A 21,804-nucleotide genomic window follows, 5' to 3' on the forward strand; every position below is an offset into this window, starting at 1 on the left:
AAAGAATTTGGCGGCTGTTTTGTTATATAATATATATATAGATATAGATAACTTATTAAAGTTAAAAATTATAAGTATAGTCAAATATTCATAATTGTTTTACATTAAAATTAAAAATATTACACAATAAAATGTCCAACGTCTAATACGTAATTATATTAATTTTAACAATCATAAATATTAAAATTAATATAATGACAAATTAACAAAAAATGATTTTAAATTTAATTTTTGAGTTAACATGATTAATTAAATTATAAATTAATTCATGAAATTAGTGCTTTTTACGTAATTAACCCTTCCCCCTCGATTCTGGAAACCCTCTCTCGAAACCCTCCCCCTCTCTAGTCTCTTTTATCAGCCGGCGGCCGGCATAATCTCTCTCTCTCTCTCGCGACGCGAGTACAATCTCTCTCTCTGGTTCTCTCTCTCAGAACAGTAGAAAGTAAAAATGGCGGAGGTAGTGCCAATGGAGGAAATTAGGGACATATCTGCACGCCTCGGCATCGATCCATCCGAAGTGGATTTGGATTCCGTTCGTCTGCCCCCCGGCGAAGACTTCGGCATCAAAAGGTCTGAGCTTCAAAACCCCAATCACACCCACACCCCACTCCAACATAGACATACACATACACATGCACACACGTCTTCTTTGAGATATATGTATATAGAGGATTGTAAGGTTTTTCTATTACCAGTGACGATGGAGATCTGAATGAAGACGACCCTTTGGAATTCGACGCCGGTTTTGGGAACATCGTCGTCGTGGATAACCTGCCTGTTGTTCCCAAAGAGAAGTTCGAGAAGCTTGAAGGTGTTATCCGCAAAATCTATAGTCAGATTGGTGTCATCAAGGACGATGGCCTTTGGATGCCTATTGATCCTTCCACCCAGAAAACACTTGGTTACTGCTTTATCGAGTACAACACTCCTCAGGTGATGCCCCAATTGTTTCGTAGCATGCGAAACTTAACCCCTATATGAGTGTTGAACCTGAAATTCTTGCACATGTTTAGATTTACAAGGTAAGGGGTTGCGCGCACGCACACACACAAACAGACACATATTGGTGCGGTGGGGTGGGGTGGGGGGCGAATATTTTATCAGGAGTAAATTTAGAGTTCTTCCTTCTGGTATATTGTTGAACGTATAATGCATTTGTTGAAGAAGGGTTTTCTACGCCATCATTTTAGAGTTATTTTGTTTTGAAGGCTAGTACTGCATTTATAGAATTTGGTTTGGTTTTTTAAGTTGATCTTCCTTGTTAGGAAGCCGAACTTGCTCGGGAGAAGACACATAACTACAAGTTGGACAGGTCACATATATTTGCTGTGAGCATGTTTGATGATATTGACAAGTTCATGAGAGTTCCAGACGAATGGGCACCTCCTGAAACCAGGCCGTATACTCCAGGAGTAAGTATTTGATGGGTTTGCCCTTAGCTTTCTGTTAACTGTTCTCTTATCCTCTTTCGTTACAAGTTACCTACCCTCCTAATCTGTACGTCAATTTCACTTCATGATTAATGCAAAATTCTTACTAGAATGACAAGGTCATGGCAATGTATTTAGCTTCAGGGACGCTAGCTACAGCACAAATTGTAGAATGGTTATGTTGTGTGGCTTCATAAGGGGGAGACAGTAGGCTGGGTCTCTGCCTTCTCAAAGTAGTAGTATGTTCTTTCTTCTCTTCAGGAACTTCTTTTTGTAGGAAGGGCTCATCTATGGTGGTAGTCTAACTCATGATCAGCACTAAGGCTAGGTTTCTGGGCCAATTAGGTGCTGATCATGAGTTGGCTTATCAGCAACGCTCACCCTTGGATGTACAATGCCTCAGAAATTATGCTCAAGATACTTCATGGAAGTGTGATTTCATTGTAGTCAAGAGCTTCTCAAGCTCAAGGTGCTGTGGTGAGCGGGGGGTTGATGAAAGGAAACAAGATTTTGATTTATTTTCTTTCTTCCTTGATGGGATGTTTTGTCTATGCGATTGCATGTTAAGGCTCTAGTTCATTCTGGCAGTATGGTGCATTGGCTGGTGGATTAAATGTTTAGCAGAAGTTGATTGAAATTTTAAATTTGAAGATGTGAGGCACTGAGGCTGATGCATGGTCAGTTTAGATGCAAAAAAAATGGTTTTGTTTGTGTCATGGGAATAGGGTGTTTAGAGTTCATAATCTAAAGAAGTTGGGGTTTTGTGTGATAGGGCTTAATTGCTAGGATGAAGTGTAATTTTTCTTTTCAAATTATGAGCTCTGTACTTAACCTCGTTCATTTGGTCTGACCATTTAATTTAATTATTTTTTTTAGATCAACTAATATAATCTAAACCAAAAAGCAACATATCAAGCCTTAATCCCGTCACGTGGGGTTAATCTAAAGTCTAAACCACATCATAATTTTCTATACAAGTTTCCAAGCATGTGGCCAAGATGTTATCTGCATTTCTTGCAGAATAGTATGACCATTTTAAGTGCTTGGACTGCATTATAATCCGTTGTTCAACTTTTTCCTCCTAAATCTGAACTGAATCATAACCACTGTTCTAGACATGTTTACTGTTATCATATCATGCTACTGAATTAGGGATGCCTAGATCACGTGTTAATTGTTTAGCGACCCTTTTTTGTAACGCGCCTCATGTGCATCCACATGTTTGTTTGTGCCCTCTTGTTGCAAACTTATAATGTTTCTTAAATTTGTTTTGTTTTGGTTTTTTTTTTTTTTTTTGGGGGGGGGTGGGGGGGGGGTGTGGTTTACATTTTTACAGGAAAATCTGCAGCAATGGCTTATGGATGAGAAGGCTAGGGATCAATTCGTTATCCGTTCAGGCTCAGACACAGAAGTTTTGTGGAATGATGCAAGACAGTTGAAGGCTGATCCTGTTTACAAGCGATCAGTGAGTTGACATATTTTGTTTTCGTTATTGTTATGACGCCTACAAATTTTGACGTTCCACTTAAAACAAATGTCCTGTTATTCCTTGCATAAAATCAGTTTATTTGCTCAAGCTTCCATTGTTTGTATGACCCATAGTTGAGTTCTATTTTCCCCCTTCTTTGCCATCAAGAAATTTCTTTCCACAAACTGAATGGTGCCATACATCTTTACCTGTCAGTTTTGGACCGAAAGTTTTGTGCAGTGGTCCCCTCTAGGGACTTACTTGGCAACTGTTCATCGGCAAGGTGCTGCTGTTTGGGGCGGTGCTACCACTTTCAACCGGCTTATGCGTTATGCTCATCCCCAGGTTGCTTGTCATCTTTTTCAACAGTTCTCTAAGCCATCTTCTTTTGGTTATTTATTTGTGCCAATGTAGCTTTAATGGTATTAACTGCAGGTAAAATTGATTGATTTCTCTCCTGGTGAGAGATTTTTGGTGACGTACAGCAGTCATGAACCGAGCAATCCTCGTGATACTCATGTCAGTTTATATTATTGTCATTGTATTTTTTTTCCCTGTTTGGATTCTTTAAAATTAATACTTTGGCCTTGAGGTCTTGGAACCTCTAACATTAAACTTCTCATTTCAGAGAGTGGTGTTAAATATTTTTGATGTGAGAACTGGAAAAGTGATGAGAGATTTCAAAGGAAGTGCGGACGAGTTTGCAGTTGGAGGAACTGGAGGTGTTGGTGGAGTGTCTTGGCCTGTTTTCAGGTGATTGTACGCTAATATCAATCCATTTGTTAAGTGTTGTTAACCATTTGCCTCATGATGATTATAATTGTGTTTTATTTTCAGATGGGGAGGTGGAAGAGAGGACAAGTATTTTGCCAGAATTGGTAAAAACGTGGTCTCTGTCTATGAGACAGAGACCTTTACTCTTATTGACAAGAAATCCATAAAGGTCGAAAATGTTATGGACTTTAGTTGGTCGCCTACTGATCCCATTCTTGCGCTCTTTGTTCCTGAACTTGGTGGAGGGAACCAACCTGCTAGGGTGAGTCCGTAACTTTTTTAGTTTACAGAGGCTTTTTATTTGCTGTTATTATTACTTTAGAAATGTTGTAACATCAATATGCTTTCGTGCTTGTTCACAGGTCAGCCTTATTCAAATTCCAAGCAAAGAGGAATTGAGACAGAAGAACCTTTTTAGTGTTAGTGATTGCAAAATGTATTGGCAAAGCAATGGGGATTACCTTGCTGTTAAGGTTGACCGTTATACAAAGACTAAGAAGAGCACCTATACTGGCTTTGAGCTTTTCCGAATCAAGGAACGAGATATACCCATTGAGGTTTTGGAGCTGGAGAATAAGAATGACAAGATTCTTGCATTTGCTTGGGAACCAAAGGGCCACAGATTTGCGGTTATCCATGGGGATAGCCCTAGGCCTGATATAAGTTTCTATTCGATGCGCTCCGCTCATAACAGTGGACGAGTTTCGAAACTCACAACTCTAAAGGGCAAGCAGGCTAATGCCCTATACTGGTCACCAGCTGGCCGATTCATTGTGCTTGCAGGGTTGAAAGGTTTCAATGGACAGTTGGAATTCTACAATGTTGAGGAGCTTGAAACCATGGCCACAGCAGAGCATTTCATGGCAACAGATATTGAATGGGATCCGACGGGAAGGTACTTGTAGGACTGATTTGGGACGGGCCATTTTTATTCTTAGTTTGTTAACCAGCTAGTGTATGTTTGACAAATGGTTAGGATTTGGCTACCATATTTGTTTTGCTTTCCAAGAGAATGTTAACTTGAAGTTCATTTTGAAAAATGATGGAATCCTTTTGTATGTCTGTTGAATGAATTTATCGTCTTATTTTGATTAAGGCATGCGCTTGTACCTACAGGTATGTGGCAACTTCAGTCACTTCAGTTCATGAGATGGAAAATGGTTTCAACATCTGGTCGTTTAATGGCAAGTTGCTGTATCGGATACCGAAGGATCACTTCTTCCAAGTAAGATTTGACATATTGAGTTAAATTTTAAAGTTCAATTTTAATTTACTATAATTTGCTCGTTAAAGTTGATTCATATGATTGCCTTGAATTTACTGAGGATCTGGTTATATACAAAGAACTGTATTCTTAAAATAGTCATGGTCGTCAAACATATAGCTAATTCAGTGTTAGTTGATTTAGCAAATAAAGTAGTAGTTAAATGATTGGGTAGATTACAATTTACTTCTAGGATCAAGCTTGAATCTAGTAGCATCCCTGGAGTTCATTTTGAAATCCAACGCCCCTGTGATAGTGTTTGTCTATCAATTTGCTGCGAGTTTAACAACATTGATGAAATTGATTTCTTTTTCAACTTGTTGCATCATTAGTGCGGTGTAGCTAGGTATGTACTAAATAATGAAAAAGAGAAGAAATTTCAATGGCCTGAAACATTTCTTTCTTGATAAAAAACGTTTTTGTGTTTTCCTTGTCCTAAAGGTGGATTCATTCATATATGAGAAATGTTTGTCTGGTTACAGTTCCTGTGGCGCCCAAGGCCACCATCCTTCTTGAGTCCTGAAAAAGAGGAGGAGATTGCGAAGAACCTGAAAAAGTATAGCAAGAAATACGAAGCAGAGGACCAGGATGTGTCACTGCTGTTGAGCGAACAGGAAAGGGAGAAGCGGAAGATGTTGAAGGAGGAGTGGGAGAAATGGGTGAGCGAGTGGAGGCAGTTGCATGAAGAAGAGAAGTTGGAGAGGCAGAGGCTACGGGATGGAGAAGTGAGTGATGAAGAAGAGGAGTACGAGGCGAAGGAAGTGGAGGTAGAAGAGTTGTTAGATGTTTCAGAAGAGGTTGTATCATTTGAATATGGACAGGAGTGAGTGAGTGAATGAATGAATTGAATGTTATTTCCATAGATGAATGTATTTTCTGTTTGTAAGCAAAGCAGCAGCATTCAGGAGGACAGAAAAGAAAGAGGCACTACTACTACTAGTAATATGTAGGTTTTTAGGGAGCTTTATAATTTCTTGTTTCTATGTTGTCTTTGGAACAATATTTGTGTACCTTGATGGAATTTGCCCACGTTTTTGCGAGGCTTATTTATAACCCCACCCTGGAATGACGCCTAGTACAAATTCTGATGGTATTGTGTGCTGCCTGTCTGTGGTGGAAGTTGATCTCTCACTTTGGTTGGAATGTGTTTTTTAATTGTTGGTTCTTTTTAGTTGTTGAGATATTGCTCCATGCCATGAATAGGACCAGCATCAGCAGCAGCCATTTATATTTTTATCTGCTGTGGCTTTGACTGTGCACCATAGAATTGGGAGGTCCTTAAAGCATCGTTATGGTACCAAAGCAATGGACATTACGCGTTTGTTTGTTTATGGTCTTTTGGCATGCAATATGGGCAATCTTTCGTTGGTTTCTCCAATTTCTTTCTGCTGTTACTGAAATTCTCCTTAAAAAGCATAAGATTCTCTCAATTAAATTTTAAGTCATCAAAGTTTTTGTGCCTACTGAAATACTCTGTTTTGTTTCTTTCAAATGGTTTGCGACTATTATTGCTTTTAATATCTCTTCTAAAAGGTAACATAAAGATCAAACAATATAACCCAAAATCATGCAAAGCTATCAAGGGCATAATAGTGGTGTCTGATTCTTATAGTTTATTGACATTTTTATTGACTTAAAAAATCTTGATTACAGAATCAGGGCAACGTGTGTTTCCATGGTCCTGCCTCAGCATAGTTTACAAACACAGCCATGCCATTCCTGCCCCTTAGATGACATTCTTAATGCTTGAATTTTGATTAATTTACAAAATTCCCAATCACCGTGAACATTTAATTGTAATTTTTTGGAAATTTTTATATACACTTTACTGGACTGGACTCTTAAAAAAACACTACAAAATTTGTACATACAAAAGAAGGAAAAAGTGCCCAAGTTTCTACTTCTAGATGGGTATGTGGCCTTGGGAGCATCTCTTTAGCTCCCACCTGCGGTTGATGAAGATGATATCCTTGTTGGACACACTCAAAATGCCTGATTGCTCCTCAACCTTCTCAACAAGAAGTTTTAGCAGTGGAACCCTCGAAAGTGTACTGCGCGACCCCACCATTATCAACTTCTTCTGCACAACACAAAATTATTCACTCACCGAAATATGCTCTACCCATATTAATAGTTTTGTCTACCTCAGAATGAGTTTAGACAATATTAGATTAGAGCATGTTTCTTATTTTTTTAAAATATTTTTCTTCTCAAAACTATAAAACTACTATCACTTGCCTACAACAATTTGTGGGACTGGGGGCATGTATAGATCTGCTATGCCAAATGAATTTGCATTGCTGCACAAGGGCGGTTTAAGAGAAACTAATAATATTCAAAGGGTTTTTCTATCCTATGATGGACACAAGATAAAGAGTATAGATATGCATTGTTTTCAAATAAAATATTTTTATTATATTTTGCTTTTAAATCTGAAACTCTTGTTGGCTAGTGATGTGTGAAAATAAAACATTTATAATATATCAATAAGAGTGCATTGAGTCTTAAAAAATAAAATATACTAAATAAACTTCATTTAAGAACAATGTGTATTTGTTACTCTTAACATAAATATATTGTTACCAGTATTTCTGTAAGGCTAATCTTCTAAATCACTTGGTATATAACAATTTAATAAAAAAAAAATTGAAATTTAGGTAAATAGATATCATGCAAACCTTGGCACGTGTCAAAGCAACATTGATCCTGTGCCAATCTCCGAGTAGTGAAGAAATGCAGCTACGACCACTTTCATTTGATCTCACAAATGAGACCAGGATGCAGTCCTTATCCCTTCCCTGTACAACCAAAAAGATTTCTTAGCCTAGATTCATTGTCCTATTTTAATGAATAATATTTCATCAACGAAAGAAATAAACAGGAACAGACCCTTTGCATTATCAATTAGTTTTTGATCCATCAAAAGCTTTAACAACCATAAAAATAAAAAAAGGAAAATATCTCATTTAGTTCAAGTGCATGACGGTCAAAATGTGTTGGTAAGCAAGCTAGACACTAGACAGGTAAGATGAGCAGCATTTCATGTTTGATTTGATATTTTAGTTCCTGCATTCTGGAAATCACCCAGTAAAGCATCACAATATTGGGGGCTTCCAAAGATTAACTGAGATAATAAAATCCTGGAAATATTTTTTAAAAAGTGTGATAAATAGTTTTGAAATTGTAACCTGGTATTTATCAATTGTATGTATTTCCACAGAAGTGGAAATAGCACCTCGAATGAGATTTGCCTGAGAGTTATAGGGTGTGATGATGCCAATATCTTCCACTTCAATGCCTTTGTTAACCAATTCCTCTGTAATCTACATGCCAACAGGCGCAATGTGAAAAAAGAAAATTATCGAGGAGAAGTGTCATTAGTAAAAATGCTAGGTACCATGGACTAATAAAAGAAAATTTTGGAAGGTGCATACTACTGCAATAATTTTAGCCTCAGTTGGATTGTTCACAGTCTTGCCATCTTTTGCCTCAAGAGCAGGCAGCATATCTGAGTTATAAACAGATGTTTTGGTAAGCACTGGTAATGTAGCAAAAAGATGCATTTGATGGGTGGATCAGGGAAAAAAAAGAAAAAGGGGGAGCTATCTATAAAACCTGTGTTAATGAATCTGACTGGTTGGTGTGGATCCAAAACCTGCAAAGATTACCGTGCCTATTAGAAACAACAATGGCAATTTCAGCAGAAAACATTCAATGTAACTTTGACATCAAATCATCACAGTGATGCAGTAATATAAGCCAACCATGTGCTGTCTATGTATCAAAATCTTGAGTACATAATTTTTATAATTTAATAGAAGAGATAGGAGTTTATCTGCACACAATGCCATGAATTTTGAATATATACATGGCAACAGATGAGTGGCTTGTGATAGCATGTTGGCACGATGATGTGGTATCAATATCACAGTTGCATTGAATATTTTTTCCAAGTTCAGAGATTATCTACTCATCCAGGATCCAGAACAGCAACAAGGTACACACATGACTCAATTGAGACCTGGAACCTTCTCTAGATGAATAAGCTTTGTTTAAAGCATTTGGGAGAAACATCAACATTCATTCCAGAGCGAAGATTGAAAGTGGCTCAAAGCCATGTCATAAAAAATAAGGCCTCGAACATGTAAACATTTTAAAACATCCAAACACATTGAACTTTTATTCTAAGTGAATTATTACCTCCTTTAGCCATGATGATTCATAGTTCAAACTGGTGTACTTAAGTTTGGCATTCTCTATCTCAGAGGAACCACAGCGCAATCTATTACCATAAATCAAAGCATTTGATAGTTCCATGATGCCTGCACACATACGATACTGCATATTTTGCAGCAAACAAATCCCTCACTTATCAGCATAACATGAAATGAATCTTAGAAGTGAAAAATCGAAAAGTTGGACACCTGGCTTTGTAATGCTGAAATTGCCTGTGGATGAGCTTCTGAAAGCTTGCAGAACAAGCTTACACCCATTCCATTCTCTAAAGCTTCAGTGCTCTATAATGCAGAGAGCAAAGAGATAGATTTTGTCACACACAAGCCAGAGATGCGAAAATAAGCTAAATTGGAATCACAAGAAGAAGATATGCCACCTGGACAAGTGGTGGCAGTTGGTAATGGTCTCCAACAAGGACAAACTTTGAAGCATACATAAGGGGCCCAAGGGACACCTGTTAAGAAAAACAACATAAAGTTGATTCACAAAGAAGCTAAACATCTGTTAGCTTAACTAGAAACATGTAACTAAGGACTTGAAAAAAAAGCATACAAAAATTGTTGTATCCTTCATAGACAATAGATAAAAATGTAAAAACTGTCCAAACACAAAAACATCCATGCAATACCAAATATAGTTGAAGGGATACATATACCACTTATTTGAGAATGCAGAAAGCATATTTTAAACTGCTATTTTTCTACAGAATCAACATATAGTTAGGCCTCAACAATGCAACAACTGTACTTTCTTCCCATCTGATTTGCAGAATACTTGAGCAATCTGCAATTCAGAAAGTTTTATGGCAAACCATTTAATAAATAGAAAAGATAAATTCAAAAAGTGGGAAGTAGCCTTAATCAGAAACAAAATTACTATTGGTGCAAGAACTCAGATATTTGTCATCAATGGCCCTTTAACTTTGTGTGGAATTGCCCCTGCACATATGTGAATGAGCTTTTACAAGTCACCTTTCATACTAGTCCTTTGATGTGATTTATACTGTTCATGTATTAATGAATTTTTTTGGCAAGTTTCAACACTGATCTTCCAGGTTCACTTTCCAAAATCATGTTGTGACTTCTTTCTCTAAATCATAAGATTTGTAAAACTTCTGTGATGCCACTAACAAGAAACTAACCACGACACCATGATTCAAACATTTCAGTAAACAATTCAATCAACAGGAGCAAAAGGTGGGCAACAAGGGAAGGGGCATAGCAAACATGTGTCAATGATTCATAAGCGACTGATTTTAAGCTAGATTTAAATGAGCATTGATCTACATTTGAATATGTTATAGGCCATAACAATGAGATTTTAAATAAATAAATTTGGTGAAGAATTGTTAAAGTTATAATTTGGAGTTGATGATATGATGAAGGCCCAATTAAGAGTGATTATAAGAATCTCAGTCGATTCAGCATTCTGGAAGATGTGAGTTCTTTGAAGGGGATGAGGTGTCCCAATCTTACTGAAGCTGGTCTCTAGGTGTCGAGGAGAGTGAATCGCCAAATAGTTGCCCTGTTGAGCTATGCAACTTCTGCTGCTATATTTGTGCTGGAAAAGATACAGAAAATATCTTTAACAACTAACTAATCTCATTTGAATTTTAGTTGCTTAGTTTGAATAATTCAATTCAGTTTGAGTTCAAGTCAGATTAGTTGCTATTTTTTAGGAAAACATCATGATTTTTCTGTTGATGCAGTGCTATGAATTAAGTCAGTTTAATGAGAAATAATCATCAGGTTTTCAATCATCTGTTACAGCCGTTGTTCTCTGATCTCTTTGTTAATTCCTACAAATTGGTATCAGAGCCTTATTGATTTTAGGGGTCTGTGTTTGAGAGTGAGTGAATCCAGTGAGGAACCTTCTCTTTTTCAAAAAACCAAACACCTAGCCTTCAAGCCAAATAACAACTATGTCAGGAAACAATTTCATGTCAGCACCACCTATGTTTACAGGTGAAAATTATCAAATTTGGGCAGTGAAGATGGAGTCATACTTGCAAGCAAGTGATTTCTGGGACGTGGTAACAACTGAATTACCACCATTACCTGAGGATCCAACCATTGCACAAATCACAGAGAACAGGACAGTAACAAGAAAAGGGCATAAGGCCCAGACCTGCATTCACTCAGCAGTTTTAGATAATATTTTCACAAGGATTATGGCTTGTACTACAGCAAAGCAAGCCTGGGATACGCTCAAGGAGACATTTCAAGGAAGTGAAAGAACTAGGAAGGTTTAGGGTTTAAAGATGGACGAGGATGAAAGTACAAAACAGTACTCAGACAAGTTAATGTCTATGGTAAACAAAATCAGATTGATGGGCGAAGAGCTAACTAGCAATAGGATTGTAGAGAAGGTGCAGGCTAGTCTACCTGAAAGATTCAAGGCAAAAATCTCAGCTCTTGAGGATTCAAGAGACGTTAATCAAATGACTCTAACAGAGTTAGTCAGTGCATTACAAGCTCAAGAACAAAGAATAGCTATCAGGAAAAATGGGGAGACTGAAGATGCATTTCAAGCAAAGGAAAAGGCTCAGACTTAGTCAAGTGGCCAAGGCACGAAACAGTTCTGGAATAAGAACAGAAAGGAGGATGAAAACAATAATGATGGTGGCAAAAAAAGGGAAAATTTCCCCGTGTCCACACTGTAAGAAAACATTACACTTACAGAAATATTGTTGGTTTATTCCTGATGTTAAAAGCAGGTCTTGTAATCAGATGGGCCACATGGAGAAAGTCTGCAAAAATAAACAGCAAGGCACACAACAGGCACAAGTTGCTGATCAACAACAAGAGGAGCAATTGTTTGTGGCAACCTATTTTGCAAGCAGCAGAACTAGTGAAGCTTGGCTTATTGACAGTGGTTGCACTCATCATATGACTTATGATGAGACCATATTCAATGAACTTGACAGATCATATGCTTCCAAAGTCAGAATTGTGATTGGAGACTATATTGATGTCAAAGGCAAAGGGATTGTAGCCATTGAAACTAGTTCAGGTATTAAACTCATTTCTGATGTTTTATTTGTACCTGATATTGATCAAAATCTGTTGAGTGTGGGACAGCTGGTTGAAAATAACTATAATTTTTTTCAAAGGAGATGTTCTTGTCAAGAATTAGGAGAAAATAAACCTTCCGTCTTACATTACTCACGAGTTAGAGCTTGATTTATACAAGACTCTTTACATGATTTAGAAAGATACTAAACTTAGCTTAGGAAAGAATTCTAAATCTAGATTTAGGAACTATACAGATTTAGGATACAAACAAATTTAGGAAACATATGCTAATCTATAAAATACAATTCTACTTTTAGAAAATATAGATAATCAATCAATCCCAATCAATTAACCACTGATTAGAACCTTCCATTAATACCAGCCTATGTTGCACGGACACGGAAACGGGAAACGTTTTCGATAGGAAACGGAAACGTGAAAACGAATGTTTTTTTAAAAAAATAGGCATAAATAGGGTCCGAAACGGGAATAAGAAACGTTTCCGAAACGGGGAAACGGCACCTATGAGGTGTTTCCGTGCAACATAGATACCAGCCACCACCTTTCCAGACTGGAAACCAAACCCTAGCTGTCATCATCAGATGGAAACCCTATTTGCCGACAGTTCTTAGTTAAGATGAAAGGGAAAAGCCTTATGTTAGATTGGATGCAAGCAGATTCCTGTGCATATCCTAGTTCTCTTGATCAATCTCAGCTTTGGCATAAAAGGTTGGGACATTTTCATTATTCTGCCCTCACCTTTATGCATAAGAATCAGCTTGTACAGGATTTACCCTGTATTGAAGAAGAAACCAGAGTTTGTGAAGTCTGTCAACTTGTGAAGCAATCCAGATTGTCATTTCCATAGAACAAGCCTGGGAGAGCAATGAAGAAACTTCAACTTGTTCATACAGATGTGTGTTGTCCAATGAGAACTCAATCCTTGAATGGCAACAAGTATTATGTTGCATTCATTGATGATTTTAGTGAGATGAGATGTGTTGGGTTTACTTACTAAAACAAAAATCTGAAGTTGCTAATGTGTTTTGGAAGTGCTGGAGAAGATAAAGGAGGAAAATTCAAGGTATAAACGAGAGGATAAGAAGAAAAGAAGATAAAGATTAATATGTGAAAGGATGAAGAAGAGTTCAAGCTGAGAAGATAAGGGAAAGGAAGGATAAGGATGCTCCAGAAAATCAGATAATGAAGTCCTAAATTAAATCTAATCCTAATCTAAAATATGTTGTAATATAGTCCTATATTTAAGGAGATTTCTTAGAAATCTTTTGCATATATATTTTGCATCCCTCGAATCAATAGATCATGGAAGTTTATTCCTCTCATTAAAACTTTCAGAAGTTTATTTTCATGGTATCAGAGCCAGGCTCCGTCGCAAGTTCTCCTCGTTATTCTCTTCTTCCTACAGTTGGTAGACTTCTTTAAGCTCACGACTATGGCTGAAACTCGATCAGCAAGTAAAGCATCTACCAACTTACCTTCTTCAATGAGGAATACTCAAGTCCCACCATTTACAATCACTCTCAATAGTCATTCCATCCAGATCACTCAGCATAAGCTGAATGGAACCAATTTTAGAGAATGATTCCAGTCAGTTTTGCTGGTAATCTGAGGAAAGGGCAAGGTTGGATCTCTAACAAGGACAATTCCTAAGTCTAGCAAAGATTCAGCAACTTATGGTGTGTGGGAGGCTGAAAACTCTATTGTAATGGCATGGTTGGTCAATTCTATGGAGCCAAAGATTGGACAGACTTACCTCTTCTACAAGACAGCCCAAGAGATTTGAGAAGCTGTGCAAAAAATCTACTCGGACAATACCTTAACTGAGTTGTGACAGGAGATGGATCTATTCCATGAGATTAAATGGGAGTGTTCTTTAGATGGAAAGAAATATGATATGATGATAGAAAGAGAGAGTGTTTGATTTTTTGCATGGTCTTAACTTTGACCTACATGAAGTAAGAGGGCAGTTACTTGGAACCAAACCCTTTCCATCAATAAGGGAAGTCTTTGCAAAAATCAGGGGAGAAGCGAGAAGAGATCAAGAAAATGGTGATGCTAAATCCTTCAATGGTGTCCCATTTTGATGTAAACTCACAAACATCAGCATTGGTCTCCTCAAGGATAAAACATCTAGTTCATCGAAAGGAGAGTCCTAGAAAGACAAGCCATGGTGTGACCACAGCACAAGTTGTATCACACAAAGGAAACTTGCTGGAAAATTCACGGAAAACTAGCAAATTGGAAGCCTAATAATCAAAGGAAAGGAAATCAAGCAGCCTATGGGAAAGAAGTGGAGACTAGAAAATCAACCAACCTGATTTTATTTACAGATCAGTTGAAGGTTTTACAACAATTGTTGAGCCAAACTAAGGTGACCAAACCTAAGACAACAGAAGACCCTAACCCGATAGTGTCTCTTGCTAAACAAGGTACACCTAGACACTCTCTAATCTCTTTTAAATTCCCTATGGACTGTTGGATAATCGACACAAGTGCTTCAAATCACATGACTGGATCACTTTAAGTGTTGTCAGCCTATGAACCTTGCAATGAAGGTTTAACCATCTCAATTCCCTACTCTTTGTTATGATTAATATAATACATAATTTATGTATATAACATGGCATTTGGTGGCCTTGGAGAGCAAGTCTCCAATTTAAGACTTTCCAAGCGCAATTATGTGCCCCTGCCATCCCTCCTCCCATTATCCTCCACTCAATTTCCAATTAATATATAACATATATATGTTAACACCCCTCTTGAGCATCCCATGTGCTGGAAGCTTCTTCCATCTTCTATCTCTTGTGTAGTAATATAATATAATTTAATCATCTAATCTTGTACATCAATATAATATAATATACTAGGTTATTAACATTAATATATATTATATCTTGATGTGTGTATGCAAGAACATAGAGTGCACGACAACCCATCCAATTTCCCAATTGCCTTCCACTTACTTTGCCTTAATAATTTAACACATGATGTACCTCAAATATTATAATCATATTTTATCCACCTTAAACCCGTAATGATAACTCTTAATGTCAAGGGCACATTCATTTACATAACAACCTCAACATAGGCATTCCTACCACTAATTAGATAAACATCGATAACGTATCCTTATCCCTTATCGGGTCGTTAGAGGTGTAATTTGATAACTTGTAGAAGCAAGAAGCAGAGTACAGGGCTATTGCACAAGGGATATGTGAAGTAATTTGGGTGGAGAAAATGATGGAAGATCTACACCTACCAGTGTCCTCTCCAAAAATTCTCTATAGTGATAGTAAGTTGGCCATTAGCATTGTGAATAATCTAGTACAACATGATCAGATGATACAAGTAAAAATTGACCAACACTTTATCAAGCAAGAAATTGAAAGAGGAAATATAAGTCTTACCTATATGCCTATTGATTTTCAAGAGGAAGATATCCTTACTAAAGCAATGCAGAAGCAAGGATTTGAATCTATTTAAGGTAAGCTGGGAATGAAGGATATCTATTCACTACCTTGAGGAGGAGTGTAGGAGAAAATAAAGGAGGAAAAATTAAGGTATAAATGAGAGGATAAGAAGAAAAGAAGATAAAGATTAATATGTAAAAGGAAGAAGAAGAGTTCAAGCTGAGAAGATAAAGGAAAGGAAGGATAAGGATGTTCCAAAAAATCAAATAAGGTATATTCAGTCTAATCCTAATCTAAAATCTGGTGTTGTAATCTAGTCCTATATCTAGTCCTATATTTTAGGAGATTTCTTAGGAATCTTTTGTATATATATTTTGCATCCCTCAGATCAATAGATCATGGAAGTTTTTTCCTCTCATTAAAACTTCCAATAGTTTCAAGAAGTTTAAAAATTGGATTGAGAATCAAAACGCCATAGAATAAAGGTGATTAGGTCAAATAATAGAACTGAGTATACTTTGACAAATTCAATAAGTTTTGTGAAGATGCAAGTATTGAACATCAATTAACAACTTACACTGCACAACAAGACAGAGTGTGTGAAAGGAAAAACAAAACAATAATGGAGATGGCCAAGTGCCTGCTGATTGAGAACAAACTACTGAAGTAGTTTTGGGCTAAGGCTGTCAATACTGCGGTACCCTTTGAAAATTCATCCTCGCTGATTAGTCTAGTGAAACTAGATGGAAGTAACTATCAAGTCAAATTAGTTGCTATTTTTTAGGAGAAATCATGTTTTTTTCTGTTGATGCATTGCTATAAATTAAGTCAGTTTAATGAGAATTAATCATCAGTTTTTCAATCATCTGTTACAGCCCTTGTTCTCTGATCTCCTTGGTAATTCCTACATGCCCAGCACAACTTGAGCTGCTTGAAGATGGCTGTAAATAGGGCTTCAGCACTTGCATTTGGAGCTAGGCAAGGTAGTGACAGAAGGAAGCAATTCTGTAGAAAATGAAACGAAGAAAAGCAGAAAGAAGAGGCTGCTAAGAGGAGGAAAGGAGCATACTATGGCATATACATTGTTGCACTACAATTTTATAACATTTTATGGCAAAATGACATGATTTTCTGTGTGCATTGAGTTTGTGCTTGGGATGCAGATTTTGTTGGAATGTTTTGTTAGTGTGGGTTCGAGGCCATGTGGGAGACTCCTATTAGTGTGGTTGTGTTGCCTAATGAGAGGCTAAGCCCAGTGAGGGGCTGAGGAAGGCCAAGTGTATGGGAGGCTTGAATCTAAGAATGTGCCAGGAGAAAATGAGTTTGGAAAAGAAAAGCTGCCTATAAGATGTGGTGCATTCTACATAGCTCTGTACTGCATGTCTTAGCATCCCTTACTGAGTAGTATTCAAGCATGTGTGCATGTCAAACATTTCAGATCATGCAAAAGGGACCATGGGAATGGAAGGAGACCTTCAGGTAGCTCAATGAACTAAATACATATGAAGCTTTCTTGTGATATCGTGATGTAACATACCCAAGCATATAGTCATTTTGAAGCGAATATGATGTATGCTTATTTGAAAGGCATGTTGTGAACAGAGAGACTATACTTATTCCATATGATGTTATATATGTCACACTCTAGACGTAACAAATAGGAGCACTAGTAGTCAACTGTAGCCCCAATTAATAGTCAACTTTGAATGACAGTCAAGTATGGAGACACAAAGGTCTCTCAAGGGCTGAATGAACGAAAGGCACTTGGAAGAGAACGAGAATGGCACACAGGAACTGTCAAGTAAGCCCTGACACCCCCAAATGCACCTTTAAAACACACAACACAGGTCTAGAAGCAACTCATGCCCCATGTCACACATTGATCTGCCAGCCATAGGAGGCCCCTGCCACACTAAATCACATTAAGGGAGTTAAGGTGGTGATGCCCATAGGTGGGGTTGGGGCACCACAATCCTCAACTCTACAACAAAAAAGATAAACTAAGAAACAAGATTATATGTAGTAAAATTGGAGAAGCAACTATAAAAGATAAGATACGATAGACACAATTAAGATACTTTGGACATGAGAGAATAAAACAATAGATGCACATATGAAGCAAGTGGAAGAGAAGGAGGAAGTTTGTAGCAAATGAATGAGAAAAAAACATGACATAGGATGTAATAGGCTTATAAAAAAAATGGCCATGGACAGAAATGGTTCAATGTCTAGAAGTCAACTACCCAACCCTCCCTACTAGATTAAGCTTTCTTGTTGCTTAGCCAAAGGTTTGACTCTCACAAATCTCATCCCCCATCAGTTGTGATAGTATTAAATCTTATCTTTTTAACTTATTATTTATTGGAAGTCAACAAGTAATGCTAGCATCACATGTACACTTTATGACTTCATAGTTTCCATTGTTGCTTGAGAGAGATAGGTAAGAGTTCTTCAAAGATCATCATAGGTGCTTCAAGGATGTAGAATTAACATTCATAGTTTATTGAATCATTTTTATTTTTCTTTTTTTTGGGTAACTACAATGTAGTTTCCAGTTTTTTGTTTTGTTTTGTTTTGTATAGCTTTACACCTTTTCACATATAGGGTTGGTGCTAGTATAGAAGGGATGTACTTATATGATATTTCAAATACCAAAGAAAAATTCATTAGCAAAAGCAAAAGATAAATCAAAAGATAACAATAAACTTAGCATTCATTAATCACCAACAAACTTTGACCAAGGCATGATGGAACCATTAGCTGAAAATGGGAGGCAATACAAGTTCTGTTTCTTTATTGTAATGAGCATCAAATGATCATTAACAAATATTAAATTGAAATTCAATTATTTTCTCATTTACTAGAAAATGTGAGTGTAACCGAGATAAGAACATTATTTTAAATGGAAACCATACAAGAAAAAATAAAAAATAAAAATTAGATTAATAATAAGGTTGAAGGGGCACCTCATGAAGATACAATCCATGAAATGCAATTAAACGGTTTAGACTCTTATAGACATCTAGGAAAAAGACTAATAAGCGCACATGTGAGAATAGTGGATAAAATGAGTGAAATTCATGTCAAAAGAGGTAGAGGAAAATCAAAGAAAAACTTGGTGGAAAAATCAGACAATATATGGTTTTCGAAAACAGGTGGTCATGGATAGAAATGATTAAAAAGTGAATCCATGTAGCTGACATCATGAAATGAGATATAAGGCTTGTGATAATAATGATCCTAGTTGTAATGGCCATCTAGTAATCTATCACTAACTGTAAATTTAAAATCTGTTTTTTAGCTATCAATTCAAGCATGAAGGACAGTGCTTTAATCAACCATAAGGATGAAGCCTACCTGAAAATCAGGGACGATCACAAAGAACAAAGGTAACACATAGATGATTGCTCAAAAAAGCTCCTTGGTGTAGAACCCAACAAGAGAGTTTACTATCTGATCTTATAGTCATTCGTAGCAAAATCTGCCTATTTTCAACTAACCTATGAACAAATCTAACTCAAACAAAAACCAAAAAAAATATGTGCAAAGATTTGCAAGTTTTTGACTTTCTGCATCGCATCAAATAACTAAGCCTAATTTTATAAGTAATGCAATACAATAGCAAGTCCTATATTAAATAATTCATAACATGCAGAAGACGTACAGGGAGTGTAGTTTGTCCTGCTTCATCCATGATGCATATATCAAATCGCTTATTGACAAGCAAAGGACTGGTTGACCCCAAACAAGTAACTGCAACAACTTTAACTTGGTCTAGTCTTACTTTTATGTCTTCAACACTATGTATATCCATTGCTGTAAAAAAAAAATTGATATCATAGTTAAAAGAAACCAAGTATGTGGAACATAAGAAAAAGTAAAAAGAGAGTGTTGATGCTAATGTACGACACCTGAAAAGCAATGCTCCCGAACTTCCTCGTGAACAGCATCATTTATCCCAATGCGAACAAAATCTATGCCCTGCAGTAGGTTTACCTTCTAATGAATTGTGAAAATAATAAGTCTAGTGATGCAATAAAAAAAAAGCTATAGAAAATCATCTTTTTGCACGGGAAGGGAATATGAGATAATTTAATTAAAATTTAAGTTAAGCATAAACAACAACAACAACATATCCAGCCTTTATTCCACTATGTGGGGTCGGCTACATGAATTCTAGACTTCCATGTATTTCTCTCTTTTGTCATATCTTCATTTAGGCCCATAAAAATTTAAGTTAAGCATGACAAATTTATTTTCCTAATTTACAATGATGAACTATAAATTCTGCAAGGCACCATCTTAGCAATAATATATCATCAATATCAAATGATAAGCTACTCTACTCAATGGTAGACAGCTTAGGTCAAAAGCTTTTTGATCACCTCAGCCACCAATTTAACAGGCTAAAAAAACACTAACAAGGAATGAAATTCCAGAAGTGTTTAACCTCATCCAGAATCCCAGATCTATTATGCATATGCATATATTACTTCAGCTTTTATTGATTCCTTCCCTTCTTTCCAAAAAAAATTGATCGATACTCAGGCAGCAGACCAAATATCAGGGAGACTTAGGGTTTTTCCACCTTTTTGACCATTAACTTGTCAACAGTAATGTTTGCCATAAAATTTCTCATAGAGCTTCCCAGAAACAACATAAGATCCCATAGAACTTGTGGAAGCATCTAAAGTTTTGTGATAGTATTGTTTGCTGTTGCTGTATTTGTTTTCGTATATTTCCTGCTGTTGTTTGGTTGTTGTAGTATATCTGTTGTATTAGCATTAATGCTGCTTTGCTGTATTAGTTATTATTGAGGCAGTGCCTCTTTCATGTGTAATGAGCTGCCTATTTAAATAACTCTTATGTTCTTTCTCTAAGGTTAAGTATTCATTTTCTCTGCAATACAAGTTATGACTTCTCTCATTATTTCTTCTCTCTTGTTTCGTTTCTGTCATTTCTTTGTGCCCTAGGGTTTCCATTTCAGAACTTGCTTTTGAATCCACGAAACACATTGTGTTAGGTAGCTTAGAACAAGAATCTCCTAAATGTTAGCTAGAACACAGATTACTCCAGTTTACAAAAATATTACTTAAAATTTGAGATGTCTATTCATAATTGGCCAAATATATACTCATTTTTAAGTAAAATGCATTCAAACCTAGTTTTTGAGTTTTAATATTAATGTAAGTCATATTTCACAATATTTTGAAGTACATTCTATGTAAATAGTACAACCAATCTGTTACCAGTCACCATTCTAGACTTTTAGACCAAAAATCCTACTATTTCTAGATTTTTATTTATTAAATTTTCTTTTTGGACTTTTACAGAACACTACATAAATATGTAGAGGAGAAACTCCCGAAAACAGTTTTCTAAACTAAATTTATTGTTCTGAACCGAAAGTGTATGATGTTTTAAAAAAAGGTGCCAAAACCATAAATCTTGAGGCTTCAGTTCTGATAACTTTTCTATTCAGATAAATAAAAATATGATAAGAAGACTGAAGAGAAAGCTGACCCTTACAAGAAAAACAAGCTAATTTCATTCATTTTAATAGCGGAAGTCATTATTAGATTAGTTGTAAAAAATATGGATGATTATTAGATTGCATACCCCACATGCTGGGATAAAGCCTTGATGTGTTGTATTATTTAATAGCAAACCTCTATTCTTAATGACTTTAGCTGTAAGATAGTTTAGGGGATGGGATCCAAGCAAAGAACCAACAAAGTCACAGTTAAAAGAAAAAACGGTCATCTTCAAGGAATCTAATATCTCAAATCCAAAAAAAAAAAAAAAACATCAAAACTAACCAGGCAAATATAAGTGGACTACGAATGAGGTTGGTACCTTCTAAGTTGTCGGGGGTCTTCTTCTACAACAACCCCCAACAACAGGTTGGTACCTTCTAAGTTGACTACGAGTCATGTCTAGCACCAGCTTCTTCATTTGCTTTTTTGCTTAAAAATGCAAAACTAGTTTGGATACTGATTTTTCAGCTTAAAATAGCAACCTTTTAAACCAAAAGCCCACAAAAACTCAAAAAATTATACTTTTTTATCTCTTCATCACTTCAATTAAAAAGACAAGATATAATTTCACAATTATATTGAACTCCTTTCACAACATATAATATTCATTTTCTTCTGGGAATTGTTAGCATTTTCTAGATCATGCT

The 21,804-nt window shown here is 36.3% G+C and overlaps 2 protein-coding genes across 4 annotated transcripts in view; one reads left to right on the forward strand and one right to left on the reverse strand.

Moving 5' to 3' along the window:
• Nucleotides 1-315: 315 nt before the first annotated feature.
• On the forward strand, nt 316-6,032 carry LOC127814130 (eukaryotic translation initiation factor 3 subunit B-like). Its single transcript, XM_052355404.1, has 11 exons — nt 316-573; nt 699-936; nt 1,269-1,415; nt 2,770-2,898; nt 3,118-3,246; nt 3,337-3,420; nt 3,530-3,654; nt 3,739-3,937; nt 4,038-4,570; nt 4,792-4,900; nt 5,422-6,032. The coding sequence occupies exons 1-11, from the start codon at nt 452-454 to the stop codon at nt 5,764-5,766; spliced, it is 2,160 nt and encodes a 719-aa protein (XP_052211364.1). The 5' UTR covers nt 316-451; the 3' UTR covers nt 5,767-6,032.
• Nucleotides 6,033-6,532: 500 nt separating this feature from the next.
• The window catches only part of LOC127814129 (DNA replication ATP-dependent helicase/nuclease JHS1), a 46,475-nt gene continuing 31,203 nt past the window's right edge, over nt 6,533-21,804 (reverse strand). For 2 of the 3 annotated variants that reach the window (XM_052355403.1, XM_052355402.1), the window contains exons 25-34: nt 19,532-19,601; nt 19,285-19,436; nt 9,552-9,629; nt 9,364-9,456; nt 9,140-9,277; nt 8,555-8,594; nt 8,374-8,447; nt 8,128-8,262; nt 7,618-7,737; nt 6,533-7,019 (exon numbers count right to left, since the gene is read on the reverse strand). In XM_052355403.1, coding sequence (XP_052211363.1) covers nt 6,843-7,019; nt 7,618-7,737; nt 8,128-8,262; nt 8,374-8,447; nt 8,555-8,594; nt 9,140-9,277; nt 9,364-9,456; nt 9,552-9,629; nt 19,285-19,436; nt 19,532-19,601 — 1,077 coding nt within the window. In that variant the 3' untranslated portion in view covers nt 6,533-6,842. The remainder of the gene's footprint in view (nt 7,020-7,617; nt 7,738-8,127; nt 8,263-8,373; nt 8,448-8,554; nt 8,595-9,139; nt 9,278-9,363; nt 9,457-9,551; nt 9,630-19,284; nt 19,437-19,531; nt 19,602-21,804) is intronic. The other variant, XR_008026288.1, reaches the window with a different exon arrangement.

Source organism: Diospyros lotus, chromosome 12, assembly GCF_014633365.1.
Source record: "Diospyros lotus cultivar Yz01 chromosome 12, ASM1463336v1, whole genome shotgun sequence".
NCBI classification, from domain to species: domain Eukaryota; kingdom Viridiplantae; phylum Streptophyta; class Magnoliopsida; order Ericales; family Ebenaceae; genus Diospyros; species Diospyros lotus.

Coding starts and splice junctions, on each gene's coding strand:
- LOC127814130 (XM_052355404.1), top strand. CDS start 452: ATGGCGGAGGTAGTGCCAATGGAGGAAATTAGGGACATATCTGCACGC. Junction 3,655..3,738: donor GTGTCTTGGCCTGTTTTCAG/GTGATTGTACGC, acceptor TTTTATTTTCAG/ATGGGGAGGTGGAAGAGAGG. Junction 4,571..4,791: donor GAATGGGATCCGACGGGAAG/GTACTTGTAGGA, acceptor TTGTACCTACAG/GTATGTGGCAACTTCAGTCA.